Raw genomic sequence first — 18,714 nt, forward strand, 5'->3', positions numbered from 1 at the left:
ATGCCCAACTTCTATTTTTTTTAAAATATTTTTTCCACATTTAAAATGCTACATAAGTGCGTGTGAGGTGGTATGTAGTTACAGAGTTTACAAAATATATGGCATGTTGGAAAATTGTGAAAATAGTATGGTATATTAGTCGGGAATATTATTATGCAATTAGATTGGTAAACTCAGATGCTAGAAATATAATTCTGTCGTTGCTTTCTTTAAGAATTGTATTGCATTTCCCAAAAATTGCAGGACAGTCAATTTTGATGCATTGTGATTTGCCTTGACACACTTTTAAGCAGGAAGAAAAAAACCCGCTTCTTAATTTATTAATATGCATTTCATTTGAATGTTTTTGTATTCTTCCAAGCATCAAAGTCTGTATCAATTCTACATTTTGGTTCTAAACCAGTCATGTTTTCTACTGACATGGTGTTTGCTAACATATTTTTTTTTTCCATAGCTGTCTGGTTTTGTCTATAGGAAGGTTGCAGACCTTTTATCTTTGAATAAATTTAAAAAGTAGAAAAACTGAAAAATTCTTGAAATACATAGACATCATATCTTTTGCCATTTGAATTGGTCTATGTCTTTAAAACCGTCAGGTGCTTCAAAGTCTTTTGGGTTTTCTGATATATACGATATTGAAAACTTGTGTTGCTGGGACGACATAAGAGGGGAAAAATGAAGCTACATTATTGCTACAGTAATTTTTGAAGTATATAGTGACTACTGGTAGATTTACTTAAAAAATAACTTCTCTTTTCGTCTTTTAGTCTCCCACAAAAGCTGTATATAATGCCAGACACTGGAACCAGCCAGAATCAGAGGCTCTGCCAGCACCACCGGTTTTGAAAACTCCCAGTGTCCCAGTAAGTAGACTGTTTTTTCTCAAGCTTAGTAAATCTCTTTTTAAGATTCACTCATATTTTTTGAAACACAAGTTCTTGATGTCTGGTAATGTCACAGTAATTCAGAATGAAATCCACTTTGTGATGTGAGCCATTGCGTATTTGATAGGAAAGAAATTATCAGTGGAAATACTCTAGAACGGCATCTTCCATATCATTTCAATATACAGATACAAAAAAACCCCCAAAACCCAAACTCCAACCACGTTATGTTCCCTAATCTGCTGAAGTTAAGCTTTCTAACAATGGACTCGATTTTGTCTTCTGTGAGAGCCCTAAGATTAACTTGCTAATACCCATAAGAAAGCAGCCAGTTGCAGGTCAAAAAGGAAAAAATTAAAGACATACTTCATTTCTTTTTCCTTTCTGATGGAGTAAAGTATTGTGAATTGCTCACTTGAGTCATTGGACACTATGAAATAAATAAAGTTTTCAGCATACAGCCAGAAATGCTGATACAAACATATTAGATCTAAGCACGTCTATAAACAGTAGAGAAGAGTGAAAACCATTCTTAAAAGTAACTTGTCTGTTCAAAAATCAATGATTGTTCTGAGGCTTAAGGTAATTGGTTTTTAACTCTTTTGAGATCCTGAGAATCCAGGGTCTTGGGCTTATATACTTGTAAAAGTTGTTACTGATTATGCTAAGAGAGCATTGTACATTGTCAGTAAACTTCTTTTCGTTTGATGCCTTGCTTACAGTACTTGCCTGAGAACAGAAAAATCAGAACCTAGGTATTTTTGCAGTGATAAGTCTTTAGCTTTTGTTCTTGTCACCAGTTTCAGGGTTGGGGTTTTTTGTTTGTTTTTTAATTCTACCTGTGTGTTTGTTGTTCTGATACTAGTTCCTTTTTGATTTATGGTTGGTTTTTGGTTGCATCCTCACAGTATTCTGAACAGCCTTCCTTCGATGTTAGATGCGCTGTCTGGAAAATGCAGATTGACTCATTTTAAAATAACTATTACCACTAGCCTTTAAGGAGAGCAGAAATTTTAGTCCTGGGTTTCTCCTAAACCCCTGTCTCAAATTACGTGCATGTGAACTGAAGCCTCTGTTGCTTACTGAATCTTTGTATTGATACTGATTCTTGTGAAGTACTCTGATAGCTAACTTAAAGGCAGATTTTGTGTGAGTCTTCTCAGACTTTGCATACACATCCTCTTGAGACTAGGAAAATGTCTGGATCATTCATATTCAGACAAGCCATTTTATCTTCTATCGAACTTCCACTTTGTAACTGGAACCATCAAAATATTAATTCAGGAATATGGCAGAGGTTTGGCCAAACAAACCAGTTAGGGAATTGGTATCTGCTCCTTATGTTGTGATGTACATCTGAAGTTACTTCAGTCACTTTTTTAACCTTGATTTATGTGTGTATGATTAAGGTTTAAGAGTTACAAGATAAATGAGCCTTGATCTAAATGTTCAGCAGTAATCCCTGCACAGATGATCCTGCCTCTTTAATTTCTGTAGAAATTTGTTTCCTGAAGATCTGGATAAATTTGTCTTAAACTTACAGTGAGAAGCCCATAGCATGCAAACTGCTTATGCCAAGTACTCTTTCTTATGGCCTCTCCAAGCTCCCTTGGAATTTGCTTTGAAGGGGAAGCCATTAACCAAGACTTGAATGAGATACTTGACTGGATCTCCTGTGTTCGCAGACTGATAAGATCAGAGTCCTCCAGTATGTGCTCTAAACCAGCTTTTCAGGGTGGCTTATTAGCATTTTGCCACTGGAGCCTAAGTGAGCAAATACTGATGTGCTGCACAGTGACAGAGGCAGCATGTAGAGAATACTCCATTAATATAGTTGGTTGTTTTGGCTTATATTTTATATTTTAATTCTGACTGTCAGTGTACAATGCACAAGAAGGTTTCCTCTCAAAATATCCCGTGGAGTGAGCAACAGTTAGTGCATCTTCCATGCTTGCATGTTAATTCTATTAAAAAAAAAAATCTTATTTCTCCATGTAAGGAAACTAAGTACATGATATTACTTAAAGATTGAGGGTGAGTAAATGACCACTGGCATTGGCACTTGTAAATTTGGAATTTGGAGAACCTTCCTTTATGCCTTGTTTTCTGTAGTTTGTCTTCACATCTGAATTTGTGCCAAAGTAGTAATCTGAAGATAAGCTGACATTTAAGATTATAATAGCCTCAAACTAATACAGAGGAGTAGGTTAAGCAGAAACCTGTAATACTTACCTGAGACAGCTGGAAACTTGTCAGTAGTTACTCTAGACCTAACATCCAATTCTCTACTACCTGTTGTAAGTTCAGAATAGGTTTTGCTGTATTTGGTGCTAAACACGTTGTTCCTAAAATATTAACAACACGAATATGAATAAGGCCAGTGTATGGAGAATACCATGAATTTAAAAGTACATACTCTACTTGTTTGAAGCATGCACTGTGCCCCTCTCTGGCAGTTTTTTATGGTGCTACAGAATTTATATTGGTAGTCTTCTACCTACAGACAAAGTACAGTTTGGAGTATCAGGCTGGAGAGGTTGGTTTTCTGATAGTTACACCCTGAGTACAGTAGTGCAGTAGCCTCTGGTAGTAAGAGAAGAGAACAGTAGGCACAGAGTTTTTCAGCTGAAGCTATGTTGAGACAGTGATTACTCAATACTGTGCTCATATCCCAACCAGTATACATAATACCAATGTTCAGGGTAGCAATCAACTCAGTCAGTCCTGGAAGCTCCAGTGTAAGGGGGTAAGATACTTGTAAGTATCAACAAATAATTGTTTTTAATCACTAAACTTGGTTGGTTTACTTGCCCTAAAGCTTAAGGAACCAGTGTAAAGGACTTTTTTTTTTTCTTCTTAATTTCAGAATTCCATTGGAGCTTTCCTGACTACTTAGAACTGGTTTTTGTATTTAAAAATTGCATATAATTTCTGTCGATTTTTTTTTTAAGAGTAGGTACATTATCACACAGCTTAGGTACATCTTGGTAGTGTAAGGCAAGGACTAAATAGTCCCAAAATGTGAGTTTGACAATTGCACACCTGTACTGTTTCCTGATGTATTTAGTGTATGTTTACATGCTCAAAACATCTGCCCATTTTAGCACTTTCTTATTAATAGGTAAGGCTATCTTCAAAGGAGGCAATTCATAAAGATGATGGAGTTTTTAAGGCTCCTGCACCACCTCCCAAAGTGATAAAAACTGTGACAATACCTACTCAGCCCTATCAAGAGATAGTAACTGCATTGAAATGTAGGAAAGAAGACAAAGAAGTAAGTATTCTTAACAAATTTTTAAGATAAAGATTTATTGGTAATCCTAAGTACTGAAGGAACAGTGTCAAAATGAAATTTGGCTTTCCTATTAAAGATAATATTGTTGTCTAAATAGTTGAATGGCCTTCATTAACTTCTTAATGTTTCACTCAAAACTGAATAGATTTTAAACTGTACTTGTTAAGGTTGTAATCAATCCCAAGAGCAACTTACCTAGGTCAAAATATTTGTCTCTTCCAGTTATACACTGTTGTTCAGCATGTAAAGCACTTCAATGATGTAGTGGAATTTGGTGAAAATCAAGAGTTCACAGATGATATTGAGTACTTGCTAAGTGGATTGAAGAGCAATCAGCCCCTAAACACACGTTGCCTTAGGTAAGATATCTTAATATAAAACACTGAACTTATATTTAAAAGTAATACTGAATTAAATAAATATTCATCAATGAAGTGACTGTGCTTTAAAATGATGCTTGAGTAGTTACCTGGCACTTCTGCTAGAAGGAATAAAATTTGAAAATAATCATCAAGATGATATATTCTGAATAATCATAAGTAGTATGGCTAGGAAGATGAAATGGAAAATTGTACCGTAAGAGACACCTTCAACACGCTTGTTTTCCTTGCTATAAATTAAAAAAATATTTTCTAATAATTTTTCTTTGTTTAGCACAATCTTATGTGCAATGTCTGTTCTGGTTTTTAATGAAAAATTCAATTCTAAAATAAAATCCCTAAGACTGGAAAGTTTGCTGGCTATAATCCAGAACTAATGTAATATTGAGATACTTAACTCCGACCCCCTATTCTTTATCTTCTGTTGAGACATAACATAGCCAGCATCCACTGGAAGTATTGTGGCCTCAATATTAATTGGAAGTTTCCCTAAGTTGTCTTGAACTACTCGTTGCACTCTAATACTAAAGTTACATGTTATTGCGATGTTAGTATCAAAAATGTTAGTCTTGCTTTGAAAAAGTTTGTGACTTAATATTGGTGTCCATTCCCTGGACATAAAAGTAATTAGAATAATGTTCTGTAACCACATAATAGTCTTTTTTTTTATACTTGTAAATTTTCCTTTCTGTTTTAGCAAAATTAAAATACTAGAGAAGGAAAAACTTGAATCCACAGAGGCAGGTGATGAGGACACTTTACTTGAGATTGGACTGTGGATGAGAAAAAGCTTTATATGCTTTTGAGAGCTGTTTAAAAAAATTTTTCTTCATGTTCCTCAAAAACTAGCAATGAATATTGTTGCTGGAGTATAAACACACAAAATCTATTACCTAGTTTGTGTGTACATTATGATAAGAATAAATTAATACCATAATGATAGTTTAGGAGTGTTTTTCATACTAAGTGCACTTAATTTGCTCATATGGCAAGCTTCCTAAGATCTTAAATTGAGATTATTTTTTTTACTTTCCAAATTTATATCATGAAATGTAACTTGTATCAACACTATAAACATTTTTTCTTTCAGTTAACAAATTAAAAGAAAAGTATTTTTCCAAAGGAAATCAATGTGTAAGGATAGGAATAGACGTAAAAGAATCAGAAACTGGTAGGTAAGCTCTAACTGGTGCTGTTGTGATTGGAGACAGAAAGACCACTTGTTCTTTAAACACCATACCATATGAATCTGTCATAAGAAAATTCCACAGTAGTCACAGAAGACTTGATTGCAGAATCACTCCCATGTTACTCCACATTTAAAAGCAATATATTTTTAATAGTCTCTATGTTGGGCTGTGCTAGAAATGGCAGACAACTTGCTAGTAAAACTAAGGGAAGAATTCTATTTTTAAAATAGAACTGTTACGCTGATCACTGATTAGACTAATATATTTGTCAGATTTACCTGAAATCTGTAGTGTTTCCATCAACCATGAACACAGCAATAAATATTAAATATGTTTGGGTTTTTCTAGAAGTATTGTCAGACGTAAGCAGGACTAATCAGTCCGTTAGATAACTATTAGATAGCGATGGAAGCTCACATTTATAATTTCTGATAATGCCTCAATACATAATAAGGTCTCCTGCGCCTCTAAATCAGAGCTCTGTGCTGAATCCATGAACATTTTACTTTTAATTTAACTATTTGAAATTATTTCAACTTTGGTTTGAAAGAAGCGAGTTCAGGGTACCCTTTCAAATCTGGTTTTTAGCCAGCCTTAAAATAAAGGAGATGTAGTTTGGTGCTGGTAAGCAACTATTGAATAAAATGCTGCTCTGTTCACCAATTACAAAACTGCCTTACACAAATTTTAAACAAAACATCCCAGCAGAGTTTGTCAGGATCTGAGATACATGGTCAATCACATTTTGTAGACGTGTTTGTCTGCCATTTTTGTACATACTCGTTTTAGTTGTTCTAATCCAGAATTAATTTTCTCTAGTGTAATCAGCTTGGCGACAAAATGCGCCATGCCCAGCTTCCGAATGCATCTGAGAGCACATGGGATGGTAGCCATGGTTTTCAAAACACTGGATGATTCCCAACACCATCAGGTATGGATACATTGTGTATTTCATTAAAGTTCGATGATACCTGTCTACTTCATGTGAATTTTGTGTACACGTATTTCAAGGCCAAGCATCCACTATGGTGTGGCTCCATTTTAGAAATCTGTAGGGAAATGAAAAATAAGAGCACCTGCGTTCCAATGACAAATTCCCCTCCCACTGTTTATGTGCCTCTGGGTTTGGAAATTCTTTAAAAATCATTTAAACTGTTTAAAAATACTGACTGTGCTTTGGATTGCTATTTCATATCTTCTCTTACACTTTTTTAATAGTTTTATTGTTCTATTCGTAATTTCCCTCAAAATATACTTGAAAGGAATCCTTTCTCCTTATATTTAAAGATGGCTCTAAGTGCTCATCTCCAGACTTGCTTGTATGTGAATTAGTGCCTTTTCTGTAGCTGTCATGGGGCATTTTTCAGGTTCTGTGCTTGTCTCCTTGAGCAGTGCCATAATTGCAGTTGTAGGATGCCTTTGAGTATGTGCAGTGTCCTATGATGAATCTAGGAAAGGTAAATTTTAACTACTTATGGTAACGTGACCTGAGAGTTAAAAACTGAAGCAGTTTGGGTTTTCCTTCTTATCAATTTACAAGTTCAATTCAGCTGTAATAGAAAACGCTTCTTGGGGCTGATGCTATTTTTCCAGCGGTTGGAAACTGTGCCTCTGTGGGCCATCCCTTGAGGTGTTGTTACAAAAGCTGAACATAGGAAATGTTACTTGAAGTGGGTAATAGATATGTATATCCAGTCAAGTTTATTACTTTTATTAAATAACTCTAGAAAAATGACATACAATGCAGAAGGAAATTTTGCACCCGGAGAAACAGACGTTTAAGAGAATGTATTTGTCATCTTACTGTGACTGGGGGGAAAAAGCTGTAGAGCTTGAAGTAGCTAATTTAGGATAATAGCTTATTTTCCATCTCCCTCAAAAATTAGCAATGCCTTACTGTAAAACATAGGAACCCAGTTCAATGCAGTCATTATTTTGTGAGCTGTCAAAATAGTGCCAAGTGATACTAGAAATAAAGTATAGTCACACTATTTAGGACAGTTGCCACCACTGAGTTGCAGGAGATCTGCAGAGGAGAGCTACAGTTCCTTGGAAAGTGTACAAGCTTGCTCGGTGTATTTTTGGCTGTCTGTTAACAGTTACCATTATTCCTTCATTTTCAAAAGAACTAGCACATACCGTTCAAAAGGAAATTGCACGCTGCTATTAGTCTGCAGTAACAAAAAGCATTGATTATATTCACTATTTTCAGTATATTTGATTGAATGCTTCCTTTTGTGAGGAGGAAGAAAAAAGGTAGTTAACGTTTTAACACACTGCATTCTTGGTACAGGTTATACAGTATTATAAAATTACTCATTTATTAAACTATTGATAAATGCTAAAATATGTGCTCTAACTACTGACAGTATATGCTTCAGCAATGACCTTCTCTGTATAAGCTTGCTGTCTTTATATACTAGCCTTCCATCCACTAATTTTTTCACTAAAATTTTAACTTGTTAAAAATGGATAGAAATTTCTCCACTAAATCTCAGTGCAAGAATAATAAATCACACTAGGCTTCGCTTGCATGGATCAAATCCATTTAAGATGAATAATGGCTAGGGAAAAAAACATACAATTATTTTGTTAATATTTTCTTTAAAGTATTTTGGAGATGGGAAAATTGCCACAATGACATTGCTAATGGAAACAAGTAGGAGTGTATACTGCATTCATTGTACTGATACCATGGAATAGACTGAGAAAGTAGGGGACTTGAACATTTCCATAAGAATATAGAATAGCAGGGTTTTTTTAACCAGCAAGGAAAACAAAATAGCCAGTTATCTTACTGAGCTATGCCCCAAAATATTTACACGAAAATTACTTGTTGCACCAAATTTTTTCTTGTAGATTTCTCTTTAAGCTACAGTTTCAGTTTTTAACTGATGTCATCTCTTCAGCCATGCTCTAAAGGTTTTGGAGTATTATTAATTTTTAAAATAAAAACTGTATTTTCATTGTAGCTGTCAGTAGTTAAGCACAGAAATGTGGTTTTGTAATGTCTTCAGCATGTGAATAATAAAAAAAAAGTGCATTAAATGTAGTGCTGAACCCTAGAAAATAACCATCTGTTCCCACAAGCTGGAGTATAAATAGAACAAGCAACGGAAGACAGGGATGAGAGTGGGTGTAAATGGTCTGCCGTTCCTGGAGTATATGTTCAACTAGGATGTTTTCCTGAATTCTGCAGAAGTATGGAGAGAAATTTCATACTTAGAAATTTCTGTCTAGAGCAAATTGTATTTATTTTACTCTTTTTCTCCCTTCCACGTTTGTTTGTAAGCAGAATGTGTTTTCAGCATCTTGAGGAATAGTATGGGGGGGGGAAGCCCACCCAAAAAACCAGCTTTACCACTGCAATTGATGAGGGTGGGATTTTGAGGGTTTGATTGGGTTCTTTGGTTGTTTTGTTTGGGGTTTTTTTTATATCGATCAAAAATTAGTTGTACTAACAATTTGCCCCTCATTCTCAACTCAGACTTCTGTGTATGGTAGGGCATGAGCTAGCTTTCTGACAATGTGGTTAACTTTTTAACGCTTACAGATCACAGCAAAATGTGGAGTTGTTATATTCAAGATTAAACCCCCTTGCCTGTAGGGACTAAAAAAAGATGAATTTTAGAAAACACATATTGCTGGCATGTAGCTTATTATGTCCCACATTATAAGCACCATTGACATTTGAGGTCCTACCTTTTGCAACATCACTATTTTCCTGTTGTACGTCAGTATTTGGAGGTTCGTTGGCCTGATTGCCTTCTGCATATAAGCTGTTGCAGGAATCTAGTTCTTGTGACACCGACCTATGCCACTCCTCTTTGCTTTTCTAGCAGTCCTCCTGCAGCCCGAAACCTTCTGTGTAATGTTTTAGTTCCCTGCTTGGGTCCCTTCTGATCATATTTAAGTATCTTAAAACCTGGGTTGAAGATCAGAAGGGAGGTGTTGACAGAGCTTGTGCGGAGGGAGAACCAGTACCCTGCATAATGGGACGTCGGCTGGATTGCAAAGAAGGGAGCCTGGGACAGGCAAGGGCTTGATATGGAGGTGTACAAAATGAGTGTGATCGCCCTTATCAGACTTTGGAGTATCTATAAAGCATTTCTGAGTAGTGATCTAAGAACAGTCTCTGACTCTTTGAAAAGCCTAAATATTGGCAGCCCAGATTATAAATTCAGCAATTTCCCCCTATTAACTACTGCATAGTTTCTAGTTGATAGAAACCCCTTTAGGTGCTTAAGGATTTGTTGTTGTTGTTGTTTTTACCAGGAAGCTCACCTAGGTAATGCTGGTAACTAGAAAATAGTTCTGCATAGGTATTGCTTTATGAGGTCCCACATCAGCTGACCTTTGGTTTCTCCAGAATGCACGTGCTCCTTTGTCCTGTTTTAGTAACTGTTGTTCTGAAGGAACAGAGTCTTCTTCCAGGAAGCTGACATTTCTTACCATTTAAACCAGTTGAAAGTAAATCAAGAGTAAATAATTTATATAATTAAAATGATACAATTGCAAGGTTTATTGGAGAAAGTTAATAGAAATTAAGGGAAAACAATGTATACCCTGTCTATGTAGTCAAGCCACATAGATTGTTTTCTGCTTTACACCTGACAAGGCTGGAGTAGTGATATTCACAGCTAAGATTCTTTTTTTTTTTTTTTTTTTTTTAACCAACCCTGTGTCTCAAGGTTATATTAACGAAAGGAGATGTAGATTTGCAAACTCTTGCTTCCTTCCTTTGCTATTCCGAATGCATCTTTGGTAGTTAGTCAGATTAAAATCTTTATTCACCTGACGGTTTCCTTGACTCAGACAGGAAGGAGTTTTAACATAGCCTTTGATAGACTGTCAGCTGCCTAATCCTGTTTTGGAAATGCTGATACTGCTTAGTATGACCAGGTATGATTATTACTTGCTTCTAAAATAAACAGAAGCAGCTAATGATTGCTTGGTGGTTGGCTGAACTCTAAACAAGATGTTAATCTGCTATGACAAAGAAATTCTGCTCTTTCCTGTTGAGTTGTACAACATTCACATCCCAGAATTAGTTTCTCTCCATTTTTATTTTACTTTATGCGGAAAAAATTGGAATAGATGCATGCAGCATGTTGACTTTTTAGAGTTCAGCTCAGTAAACCGACACACACACACACACACCCCCCCCCCCTTCAGCTCTTTTTTCCTCCAGATATGGTCAGAGGTTTCTGAAAGTATTGTGCCCAGCACAACTCAATTCTCCGTGAACATTTCTCTCCTTTACCATAACTTGGAGCTCACCTGGATGGATGAGTCTCCTGGTGCAAGTGCTGTACTTAACAGCCCTGGGGACAGATAGCTTTGCTCTGATTTCTTCACTGTTGTTTGTCCCTTCCTGACAGTCACCTTCTGCCTTTGCTTTTCTGGATCCTCATGAAGATGAAATCTAGTTCCTTTTTGAAGAAGGATTCAGTGTTCTTTAGCCAGGAAGAGGTCCCTGTACAGCAATTCTGTGTAAGATAGGGATGGTCAAGAAAAAACCCCAGCATTTACTTGTTAAGGTCTGATGGGGATGGGGCACAGGGGAAGCTGGTTTGTACTCCGGCTACTTCCAGAAGGTGGAATTCCCCTGGAAGTTAAATGTGTTTATGCTGGAAAGGTTTGGGTAAACTATTGACTGATAGACCTGTTTGTCAGAATCAGAATGTATGTCACCAGCTGCTTTTTTTTGTTTTGTTTTTGTTTTGTGTTTTAGTTTTGGGATTTTTTTGTTTGTTTTCTCCCCTACCCCCTTCACATGCAAACACTGTCCCCATGATCTGTGTATTTTCTGTTGCTGTCACCGGCTTATCCCATCGAACCAGAATGTTCACCTAGCTTGCCATGTACCCTGTGCTTCTTCACTTTGTTCCCCTGCCATCTGTCTCTTCTATAATGCCGTGTTAATGGAGTTACCGTTTTTTTATTCTGTCTGCAGCACTGAGTCCCTTAAAAGTAGAAAACCCTGCTTTTCTACTTGGGTTTTGTAAATATATTAAGTGATTTATGCCTCAGTTGTATTAGTTAGGAGAATGCATTAGTAATTGCTAGAAGGAGTCTGTGGACAACAGTAAGTACTTATGCAAGTGCTAGCATAGATGAAGACTTGTCAGGCTTTTTCTTTTGTAAATCTTCAGCTTGTTTATTAGAAATTGTAAAAGGTCTGCCTAACATGATTACTAAAACCTTTTTTTTTTTTTCTTTCCTCTTCCAACCCAAGAATTTGTCCCTTTGTACAGCAGCTCTAATGTACATCCTGAGTAGAGATCGTTTGAACATGGATTTAGACAGAGCTAGTCTAGATCTGATGATACGGCTTTTGGAATTGGAACAAGATGCTTCTTCTGCCAAGCTGCTGAATGAAAAAGACATGAATAAAATTAAGGAAAAAATTCGGAGACTGTGCGAAACTGTTCACAACAAACATCTTGATCTTGAAAACATCACGGTGGGTATCGTGCTTTTATTTGAAAGCCTTGGCAGTAGTGGAATGCTTAGTAAAATGGAACTTGGAAGCATCATCCTTAATCTCGTATCTCCCAGCTAAGAATTCATGACACACTGTCTACCTTCTATGTTGATATGACTGCACTGCAAGTATTTGCTTCTTTAAATCTGACATTTCCTTTCTAAAAGGCTGTTAGTAGGATAAAGTTATGACTTCACTAATCGTTCCTGCTAAGGGTTGCCAGTTAAAGGTAGCAATTAAAACCAAGTAATGCTTTAAATGACCGTGTGTTTGACACTGTTTCTTTGCCTAAATTTTATATAAACATTGACAAACAATAGGAGTTCTTACATGGGAATGAGAGTATTGTGTGTTAAATTGAAAATGTGGTGCAGGTTCTCCCATTTAAAAAAAAAAAATCCAACAAAACTGTCCTACAGAAACTAGTTTGTCTCCGCCCAAAGTGTGGTGGCAGATCTGTTGAATACCATAAATGTGGATGATTTTTTTCCTTCCTTTCTCAAACATACTTGTGTTTTATGAATGCAACAGAGAGAACTGGTTTTGTTTAAAAATAAATTTGGCCATGGTTTGATGCTAGCATCAAGCTAGCTTGAAAAATAAAGGGTAAGTTGCAAGTCGTCTTAAAAGAGTGTATTTAAAGAATTGATGACAGATTGACTAGATGAGTGGTCATAGATGGCAAAAATTAGTAATGTGGTTTTGCTTTCACTATATTTCAGTATAACAGATGTTAGTATGATCTTAATTTTTTAACATCTTGTAATACGTTGTTTTAATGTTTTAAAGATTCTCATTAGGTTTTTGCCATTTTTCATGTAATAGAGCTGATAAGAGAAGCTTCTGATATATTGTTTATGAAGTGAGCTTTTTAGAGCTTTATCTCTGCAAGTAATGTTTCAACTCTTGCTGGTAATGTGCACTTAAGATTGTATTCCATTTTAGGTTAGATTAAAAGATGATATGTCTTATTGAGCTGGCATTTTCTTTTATAGTTTTAGTGACTTTTTTGTCAGTTTAGGAAGGGTTTGGTTTGGGGTTTTTTCCCAAAATTCTAGCTATGAAACAGCTGAATTGGTATGAAAAGTCAGTATTACGTAGCAGTAGAAAGAGCTGAATTTTGGGGGAGGAAGGTAATATTGATGACATAACTCTTAACCTCAGTAATCAGTTTATGGTGACAAAGGAGAATTGTTTCAGAGTTTCAGTTTTAGGCTTGTTTCCTACAAACCTATGAAACATACAGGTAGGGGGCTCGTATTAATTTCTGACCTTTGAAATCTGCAAAAGAAGAATGAATTTGAGATTATTTTCTCCACTTTCAGCTAACCCTGTGAATTCACATGATACAATCTGAAGATGCCAACACAGAATGAAATTTGTTCTCTAGGTGGTGATCAGGGAGGCATTGGTATAATCAGTGTCTTATTTCAGTGCTGTTTTGGCACCGAAGGCAGCTCACATAGCTCACAGTCTGTCAGTGCCAGGATATCTTTTGCACTCTAAAATGTAAGACAGCTCCCTTTATTAAGCATGGAACAGCTGGTACAGGTTCCTCATTGCTAAAGCATCCAGCCACACAGACCACTGTCTCCTCTTTGAGCTTTTCTCATATTCATAATCTGAGCTAGCCTGATGGGTTTTTATGAACTGTAATTCTGTTCTTGTGTTTTCTTAGGCATGGGTTTGAAAGGGAGAGGATATATTAAAAGGGATTCTGTCTTGTGAGGAAGCTGTTCATGAGTAAAGAGTAATATTATCACAGGCCATCAGTTTCAGCTGGTTTGGTTTTTTGGTTTGGGGTTGTTTTGTTTTTTGTTTTTTTTCCTGAGGCATCTATTTCTTACATTATGTTGAGCTGTTGTAAATGTGTTGAATGCTGTAGTACCTCACAGATGGAAACTGGTACCTTCCCAGCTGCACCTCTAGATGCAGAGACTATATAGTGTTTAGAGAATATATGCAAGCCAAATGAGATGATTAGATTCTCTTCCAATTTATGATAGTAGCAACGGTAAGTTGAGACAATAATGAACTTCGTATGTAAAAGATAAAGTTGCTTTCACATAGATCTCTGTCATGAGATATAATAAGTAATCTCAGTTTTGTACCAGATGACAGGCAAAAAACACTAACAAAAATGCAAATCTTCTGGGGGTAAAGAAAAGATCTGTGCTTTTTCAGACTCAGACATATCCACTGAGAAACAGGAGGAGTGCAGCAGATGTTTTGATAACTCCAGTTTGTGCCTAACTGGTTACACCTTAATTTTTTTGAATCTTACACAGATCAAGTGAAGGTGATCAATACGGCCTGTCTCTTTCCACAGACAATGTTGTTTGTGTGACTATCTAGACATTAGATTGGACTAATTTTTGAGTACTCAAACAGGTATTCAAAAGGTTCTGTTTTCTAGAATGCATGAACATTAAAAATCTAAAAGGAGTTCTCTGTGGGTTGAATTTGTTCCAGGGTTTTTTTTTGCTGGCTTAGAAGATGATAAAACCTGAAAAACTTAGCCTTCATGGCAGTAAATGGCATTTGCCTGTCAGTCAGCACAGCCCTCTGTAGCTGATGCTTGCAGCCAGCTCCTCTTCGTTGCATCATAACGAAAACCTTCAGAAGTGACTTCTCTTATCAGTTGGTGAAAGAGGGTATTCCGTTTCTTCACTCTCAGCATAAGGCTGAAAGCTTAAGGGAACCATGTTTTGAACCTTTGGTGTTAAAATTTCATAGTAATTGACATAAAAATGGATAGAATGGATTACTTTCCTCAAAAGGTTTGATTGATTTTATTTAAAAAAACCCCAAACAAACAAAAAACAACAAAATAAAACCCCTAACAGTTGAAAATTGTGTTCTTGTACCCAGTAGTATAAATATCGTGTTATATTCTCTTGGAGTTTTTTGAAGTCTTATTACCCTTTGGTGGAAAACTAAGCCTCATATTTTAAATACTGTGTGGCCTTTGAGCTTTCATAGTGAAGGTATTTAGGAAGTTAACTAAATCTTTTGTAGCCCTAAAGATCTGTAAGGAGAGTTTTCAATCAGCTTCTATCAATCTGGTTTCGGTTATGCATGATTTCAGATATCCACATTAGAATATTTTCAAGCTCAGTCTATAAAAGTGAAAGGAATCATCTGAAGAGGATGGGAAAGCGTCAGAGAGCTAGGGATCTGTCAAACTGCTGTCTTCAGGTTCTCTCCCCTCCTCCCTCAAAACGCTTTCTTGTTTGGTTGGCTTCCGAAGGGAAGTTCTCCATCCGTTGCTTAAAATAACCTCATCTCCTCTAGCATTATGTTTTTAACTTACAGTTTTTAAAAGTGTGAGGTTTTGGATTTTATATCTCCCAGTGATGAGAGGAGAACACTCTGTAACCAAGAGTGTTTAGTTTTCCTCCTGTGGGAGGACTGGAGGAGTGGCTGTTGGCAATGACAGGTAGTTAGCAGTTTCCAGGGTGGTGAAACAGTTGCTGGAGTAATTGCAGCTTTGTCTTTGTTTCCTCTGCGATGGGGAATCAGATGCTGCTGACTCGGGGAAGAATGGCCTATTGCAGATTTGCTGCTGCTTGTGTTCTCCTGTCCCCCACAGCACTGTCATGACCCAAGGACACCTCCATTTACACTGGAGAAATGCTGTGACTCACTATGTGCTCATCAGTGACAGCGTGTTGCAGAGCTTGCTCCTAAAAGAAAGGAGATAACTAACTTTGGATGTTAACTCTTCTTTTCCAAGACTAATCTTCAACTTTCTTTTCCTCCTTGGAAATCAATATTTTGAAAACAAGGAAAGCTACTGAAGCTGTTGGGGGGGGTGTCATGCAATTTATAACTTGGTTTTCCAAGACAATGGGGTGTTTACTCAAGCCTGGTGAGCAGTGTTACTCCCAGGAGGTGCTGAGGTTTGAGCCGATATCCTGGAACACGTTGCACAGCTCAGAATAAGCACAGCCCTCCTGGAAGCGTTGCAACTCAAATGCGTCAGGGAGGGAAGATAACTTGGGAGTGGTTAAATTCAGGTGGCTTCAATGAGATTTTACAGCCTTTTCTCTGACCTTTCATTGCTGTATTTTTGTGCCATATATGAAATTATTAAGATTATAGTAGTCCAAATTTGCCTGTGCATTGTCCAGGTGTTACAGAAGTCTATACTGATTGCTTTTGTGTAGGTGTAAATTTTATACGTATGTATGTGTTCTGTTATTGACATTTGCCTTTTATTAGAGGCCTTTGGAAAAACAAGTTATAGTCTTGTTATTTTTGGTTAAAAAGATGGCAGGGAATGGAGATTAACTAAGATAATCACCTAAAATCTTTTCAACTTCCATTTACAGGGAGTAAACTTACCTTTGCTGTTGTTGAATTTTGATATGTATTCCTCTTTCTAAAAAAAACAAACCAAAAAACCAAAAAAAAACCACCCCACAGTAAACGTAGTAAGATTTTCTACAGTGTTTTAGTTTAATTACTATCTTCTAAGAGTTTAAAATTAAAACCCCAAAATACCTACGTTAGAATCAAATGTATTCTACAAGCAGCAAAGCCAATGTCTCTGGGAGACAGAGAAGCAGTGCTCAGTCATGATTTTTTCCTGGCTGGCTTATTTGTCCATTTCCTTCCTTCACTTGGTTTTTTTTTTTTGATAACAAGAGAAACAGGTGAAAGGAGGCTGCTTAGGTTTTCTAAGCTATTAATAAAATCAAGGAAAAGTTGAAAATGCAAAGTACCTTTTTATCAGTACCAAGTTATTTTTTTAAGATATGCCTATTTTTCAATCTGTTCTTGCTCCCTCTGGTGGTGGTTCTACTCGGACACTAACTTTGTTGTTAAGGTTTTTATATGACGTGTATTTGTATGATTCGATACATTGGCTACAGCTGCATATGATGATTTCACTAATTCTGGAACCTAACTCTTTCAGACCGGGCATTTGGCAATGGAGACCTTGCTGTCTCTCACCTCAAAACGAGCCGGGGACTGGTTTAAAGAAGAACTGCGACTTCTAGGTGGTCTTGATCATATTGTAGATAAAGGTATATTGGAGATGCTACTTTTACAGTGCGAAAAATTAATGAATCTTACTAAGATGTTAGCTTTTGTTAATATTCATTTTCTGTGGTTAAAAATAGAAACACTATATCTTTCTCAGCAATGTTAAAAATAAAGTATGTTCGATATCAATTCACTGGGAAATATTAGTGACTTTAATCTGTTGCATGTGGAATTGAAAGTAGTTTTAAGGTTAAACAGAACATGTATAATGTTGCACATAATGTGTGAGATTAAAAATGGATTAAGCTTAGACAGAATACAGATTACTGTGTTACATATCTCTGTACAGCACACAAATGCAGCACTCTTATTCTAGAGTAAAATCTCCTTTACAATCTTCTAGAACTATTTTCAGGCCTGATGTTTTTTAACTAAATATCCCAGAGGAAGTCAGCCCTTTGATAAGAAAGGGTGGATTTTTTGTTTCCTTATTTTTTTAAAGATATGCCTTGGTTAGGTTTTTTGGATAAGCATCTCACAGATAGGAAAAGGGACATTTCTAAAATGAATGCTTGAGCTGAATAAAGCTTGGTCTTAAGTAAGCAGAGCAGTGGACAAAGGAAGGATTCGAAGAGACGAAAGCGTTCGACTTGTGCACTGTTTCAGACTTGTAAAGTGTGGGGAGAGTGTGCATGCTCTATCTTTTTTTCTCTTCTACAAAACAGTGCATTACTGTTAAGGAACATGGTCACGTGCTGTACAATCTCTTCATGGTCAGTAGAAGATAAAATATACAGATATGTAATTTGTGGCAGCGCTCGCAAACTTGTAAAGCCAAAATTATATGGGTTGGGGTTTTTTTTAATTTACTTGGAGAAATGAAAAATTTTATAATGCTGATCACGTGTTCATGATTGTTTCCTTGTATTACAGTTTTGTAAAGTGTAAAACATGGTTGATAGCAATTCTGTGTAGCTGGTTAGTTTGTACGCTTTGCTTTTGAAGACCTCTTACTTATAGTGGAAAACAACTTCTTTGTGTTGTTTAGTGAAAGAATGTGTGGATCACCTAAGCAGTGATGAAAGTGAAGAGAAATTGGTGGCTTCCTTATGGGGTGCAGAAAGATGTTTACGGGTCTTAGAAAGCGTGAGTATTAGTAGATGCCTTACTTTTCTCTCAACCAGACCTTTTCAATGTTACATTCTTTCAATATATGGTTACATAATAACACTACAATGTTAATTATTTTTATAGAAGATAGTAACTTTCTGATGTTTATCAGTGTTCCTGGAATGTTTGTTTGAAAATGTCTTACACCATTCTGTATGTATGTACAGCACTGCAATTTTATTTTTGGTAAGAATAACTGTATGTAGCATGATGCTTTTTCTTAAGTTGCTAAAAAAGCTGCTGTGTATGAATGTTGTTTTTGAGGCATGAGTTTGACTCTCTAGTGTGTGTCTAGTAATAATGGATTGTTATAGGA

At 36.3% G+C, this 18,714-nt stretch overlaps 1 protein-coding gene across 3 annotated transcripts in view; it reads left to right on the top strand.

The window, feature by feature from the left end:
- WAPL (WAPL cohesin release factor) overlaps nucleotides 1-18,714 on the top strand; it is a 69,861-nt gene that overhangs the window by 41,965 nt on the left and 9,182 nt on the right. For 2 of the 3 annotated variants that reach the window (XM_054831087.1, XM_054831089.1), the window contains exons 5-11: nucleotides 768-863; nucleotides 4,006-4,158; nucleotides 4,402-4,538; nucleotides 6,569-6,680; nucleotides 11,988-12,215; nucleotides 17,158-17,269; nucleotides 18,277-18,374. In XM_054831087.1, the coding sequence (XP_054687062.1) occupies nucleotides 768-863; nucleotides 4,006-4,158; nucleotides 4,402-4,538; nucleotides 6,569-6,680; nucleotides 11,988-12,215; nucleotides 17,158-17,269; nucleotides 18,277-18,374 (936 nt within the window). The remainder of the gene's footprint in view (nucleotides 1-767; nucleotides 864-4,005; nucleotides 4,159-4,401; nucleotides 4,539-6,568; nucleotides 6,681-11,987; nucleotides 12,216-17,157; nucleotides 17,270-18,276; nucleotides 18,375-18,714) is intronic. The other variant, XM_054831088.1, reaches the window with a different exon arrangement.

This window comes from Grus americana, chromosome 7 (assembly GCF_028858705.1).
Source record: "Grus americana isolate bGruAme1 chromosome 7, bGruAme1.mat, whole genome shotgun sequence".
Classification (NCBI taxonomy): domain Eukaryota; kingdom Metazoa; phylum Chordata; class Aves; order Gruiformes; family Gruidae; genus Grus; species Grus americana.